This window comes from Arachis stenosperma, chromosome 4 (assembly GCF_014773155.1).
Source record: "Arachis stenosperma cultivar V10309 chromosome 4, arast.V10309.gnm1.PFL2, whole genome shotgun sequence".
NCBI classification, from domain to species: Eukaryota; Viridiplantae; Streptophyta; class Magnoliopsida; order Fabales; family Fabaceae; genus Arachis; species Arachis stenosperma.
Genome location: NC_080380.1, coordinates 99,516,434 through 99,521,180, shown reverse-complemented (window position 1 = coordinate 99,521,180; position 4,747 = coordinate 99,516,434). Strand labels below are relative to the sequence as shown.

Genomic DNA, 4,747 nt, shown 5'->3' with positions numbered 1-4,747 from the left:
GTCACATACCCCTAAAACTGTGACGATAAAACCTTTTAGGCCCCCCCAAAACCGTGACCATAAACCCCTTTAGGCCACCTCCTAAAACCGTGACCATAGACCCATTTAGACCACCTCCAAAACCGTGACCATAGATCTTTTTAGGTCACCCTTTTTTGAAAAATTATGACCATAGCCCCTTTTTAGTCGCTGTAAAAAACCGTGACCATAGACCCCTTTAGGTCACCCCCAAAACCGTAATCATAGACCCCTTTAGGCCACCCCAAAACCGTGACCATAGACCCTTTTAGGTCACCCTTTTTTGAAAAACCGTGATCATAGCCCTTTTTTGGTCACTGTAAAAAACCGTGATCATATACCCCTTTAGGTCACCCCCAAAACCATGACCATAGACCCTTTTAAGCTACCCCAAAAACCGTAACCATTGACCCCTTTAGACCACCCCCAAAACCGTGACCATAGACCCTTTTAGGTTATCTTTTTTTGAAAAACCGTGACCATAGACCCTTTTTGGTCACTGTAAAAAACCGTGACCATAGACTCCTTTAGGTCACCATTCAAAACCGTGACCATAGACCCTTTTAGGCCACCCTTTTGTAAAAAATCGTGACCATAGGTACTCTATGATCACCCTTTCTAAAAAAACCGTGACTATAGCTTTTTTTTTGTCACCCTAAAAAACCGTGACTACAGAGGGTTTATGGTCACAGTTTTTTACCGTAGCCAAAAAAACCGTGACCATAGACCCAAAATGTTGTAGTGTGTGCTTCCTAAGTATCACCATCTTATTGGGTGTTTCATTTTCTCCTTCTGTTAGGCCGTTACCGTCTTCTAAAAATATTATTAACTCAAATGAGATTAAAGTAACTTAGGTTAAAATAAACATCTAATTAAAATATGATACATCAGAAAGGGTAACTTACATGTTACTTTAAAGAAGATAGAATACCATTCACTGTAAAACATGTTATTGATAAAAATAATTTTTGACATATACTTTAAAGACCAAAATCATACTTAACCTTTTAGTTAATTATATATGAGTTGAATAATACGAATACGTAATATTATAGTTAAATGTTATAATAATACTCCGAATACGTATCATAATGCTTGTACCAGTTTGCTTATGAAGACAACACTTTATTAGAACATAGAAGTTGTGCCATATTTCAAGTACAATTTTTGTTGAATCATATATGTGTTTATTGTGTCTTGGTCACAATATTCGAAATATGTAAAATTGCATATATTAATAAATAATTGTGTGAGTTATGAATTTTGGTAAATAATATGTTTAATTAATTTAAATGAAAAAAAATCCTGAACAAAAAATAAGATAGATAATTACAACTTCAAGAAAAATAAGCTGAAGGTTTATTTGCCGCAATACAATTCCTAATAAACACATCCGAATCACAAATAGCCTATGTTGCTTTCAAATTTTGTTTCAACTTTGAAGCTTAACATGCTCCTCCACCACCGCCACCTCCTCCACCACCGCCACCGCCACATCCACCCCCACCTCCTCCACCACCGCCACCGCCGCATCCACCCCCAGCTCCAGTAGCACCAGCATCGACCCCAATAATCCCACCCGCTACAATACCACCATGAATATGATGATGATGGTTATTGCGATGGATAAAACCACCACCATCAGATCCTGAACTTGCTCCTACTGCTCGGCACAATAGACTCAACATTAAAACAGAGGCGGATATTGACACAGCTACGATGATGAATATTACAAATGGTTCCATCTTCTCAAATAATACTATTTGCCCAGTTGCACGTTAATTTAAAACATTCTTTCATCTTAGTTGCTTTTATAGTCGCAATATGTTTTACCTCGTCAACATAGGGTCGTTTTCTTGTGTGTTTAAGGAACAAACTCGTTGAAATGTATGTATATGTTATCGTGTTTTGTTTATTTGTGCAACACAAGTTGCTAATATTGTGACGCATCGGTTTTGTTGAAAATGTGCAAGAATGACCATGTCTCGTTTGAAAATTTTATATACTTCTCGAATATCATATTATCCATTTCAATAAGTATTACTTTGAAACTTTAAAAACATTTAAATTTCTTTGTATTGCATGATTCATAAAATGTTGTATTCAACAATCCTGAATCATATAGTACTATGTAAATTGTAAAGTGCCAATGTTTTACTTCGTGCATGTGTTTGATTTCTAACATCGGTTCCGTTTATATATTTGAATGTTTTCAATTATTTGTCACATTTATAACATTTAATTAGCATTATTTTTCTAAATTTATTATAATATTTCTACGATGATGCAATTTTAAGAAGAAAATAAGAGTACTATTAACACTATATTAATTAAAGTTTTTTTATACAGAGTTAGTATAATTCAGTCTATTATTTAGTAGTTATACAAATTTCTACTATTATCAAGATGGTTTTCTTTATTTTCTTGGGTGCGTTTTTTTTAGTTTTGGAACAGATATAATGAAACATGGGTACTAAGGTCCTAAAAATTGGTTTGGGCTGGCCGGTTGAACTGGTCAAACTGTGAATAGTTATTAAATACGGTTCGAGTAAAAGTTAAAATCGTCAAATTAAAAAAATCGACATTAGACTTTCAAATAGTCAGAAATCGGTCAGTCAAACCGAACCATAATTCAGCTGGTTTTTGAATTGTGTCAAAAACGACTGCGTTTTGGTTGTTGAATCCTATTACCCTAACTCTCTAAGTTCCTTAACCTATTACCCTAGCACTCACCTGGACGGCTGGACCTCGAGTATTCAGCGCAACTTCTGTCCAACCAATGTTAGCCAACTATGTTCGCGCATTGATTAATTGTTGGGTGCTAAATTTTGCTATTGAGGCGTTGATTAATTGTTGAATAATTGATTAATAATTAAATAATTGGATAATTGTTAAATAATTTTGGCTGTTGTCTATTGAGATTATTGGGTTGGAGTGGGTTGCTATGATATTGTAATTGAATTATATTATTATTGGATTATTAGTAATTTTTAGGTATAGATAAGAGTATCAACCAAGAAACACGTAGGGAGAATAATTCAGCTTTAAATCCTATTGCTTCAAATCTTCAGCAAGTTATGACGAATTTTGATGATTGATGATAAAATTAAATGTTGGTATTTTATATTTAATTGGTTGTATTTGTTATTTGACTTTTGAATTTGTATTTGAACGAGATCATAATATTGTAGTTTATGTAATACTTTTAATTTGGATGATATTTTAAAAGTTATATTAAACTATAATTTATTTTAGTGTATTTATTTACATTTTATTTATTATTTTATTATAAAATAATTATTTTATTTACATTTTATTTGGTCAAAGTTTTGATAATTCAGCGTTGGTTTTGTTGTTTTATAGCAAGACTGAAAGTTTCCAATTTCATTTCGAGTACGATTTCTAAGAGTCGCTAATCAAAATATGAAACTCTATGTTAATTAATTACGTAATTTTATTAATTTTCTCATTTTTTCTTTTTCAATTACTCATATTGAGGGAGTCAAAAATTGTAATTGAAATGTGTTCATATTTCATGTTACTTCGTCTCTACTCTCTATTGAAGACTAAATTTTTAATCTACTATAAACCACTCATTTAACCAGCTGCTAGATTTTACACTTTAGTGATCTAGAGCCAAATTTAATTTATGCTTTATAGATTATGGTATTGTCTTAAAAAAATTCATTCTTCTATATATTAAATGAAATAAAACAAAGACCGTACAAAAATAAAATAAATAGACACTTTCATATTTGAAACCTTTTAAAAAAGTCGAATTTTCCCTCAATTAATAATTAGAAAGATATTAAAAGTTTCTATTACGTAAATAAATAAGTTTTTTTATAATTATTGGGCTCTATCTGAACTCTGAACTATTCTAAATAATTAAGCTCTTTCAAGTACCTGCAACTGCAAGCGTTTCTTTCCCTTCGTATATTCAACTATATGTTGGTATCTACGTATTAATTTAGAAATTTGATCAATTTCGATTTTCGACTAACGATTACTTCGTAATAACACCCGAAGAAAATAATAAAGGAATATATAGTGATCTATTTTGGGTTTAAGATTTTATTAAACCAAATATTTGAAGACATATTTAATAATTATTAATAAAAACTTTTGTTTTAGATTGTACAAAGACCCTATGTGCATTTACAATGAGTCTAATTTTTACTATTAACTCCTTGATTAATAAAAGTCAAATTTAAATTAAAAAATTATTTTGCAACTTCTTGCAACGAAAATTCTCTTTCAAGAATTAGAATCATATATATTTATGTATATATAAATAAAGGAACAAAATGTATCTGTTTTACTTTTGCTATTGTCAATGTGTCATATAGTATAACGTTGTTTCTTATTTTAAATTTGAATCTTGTTTTATTTTAAATTGAATCAAATCATATCTTAATTTAAAATAGATGCAGTTAGGATTTTATTAGAATTTAAAATTTAAATTTTAAAATTTATAGTAAAATAACTAATTATTCTTAATTTTTATTTAACATTTTCAATTATCATATCATTATTATATTCTTATTACTAGTAAAAAATATAATAATATTATTGTTCATACTCTTACCCGATAAATAAAAGTCAGGCGCAAGAAGACCAAAAAGAGATAGATTTCACTATAAACCAAACCTCTTTAAGAAAGTCGGGCAATGACATGGAGGTTCAGCTCTGCTCGATCTAATGAGTAACTGTCTCCTTTAATCTCTCC

General features: G+C 30.6%; 1 protein-coding gene across 1 annotated transcript; it reads right to left on the bottom strand.

The window, feature by feature from the left end:
* Positions 1 to 1,463: 1,463 nt before the first annotated feature.
* LOC130975236 (glycine-rich protein 5-like) lies at positions 1,464 to 1,763 on the bottom strand. The gene has a single exon (XM_057900055.1). It carries the CDS (start codon positions 1,761 to 1,763, stop codon positions 1,464 to 1,466), a length of 300 nt encoding a protein of 99 aa, XP_057756038.1.
* Between the last annotated feature and the right edge of the window lie 2,984 nt (positions 1,764 to 4,747).

Bases quoted from the DNA above. Each gene is read 5' to 3' on its own strand.
- LOC130975236 (XM_057900055.1), bottom strand. From the start codon at position 1,763: ATGGAACCATTTGTAATATTCATCATCGTAGCTGTGTCAATATCCGCC.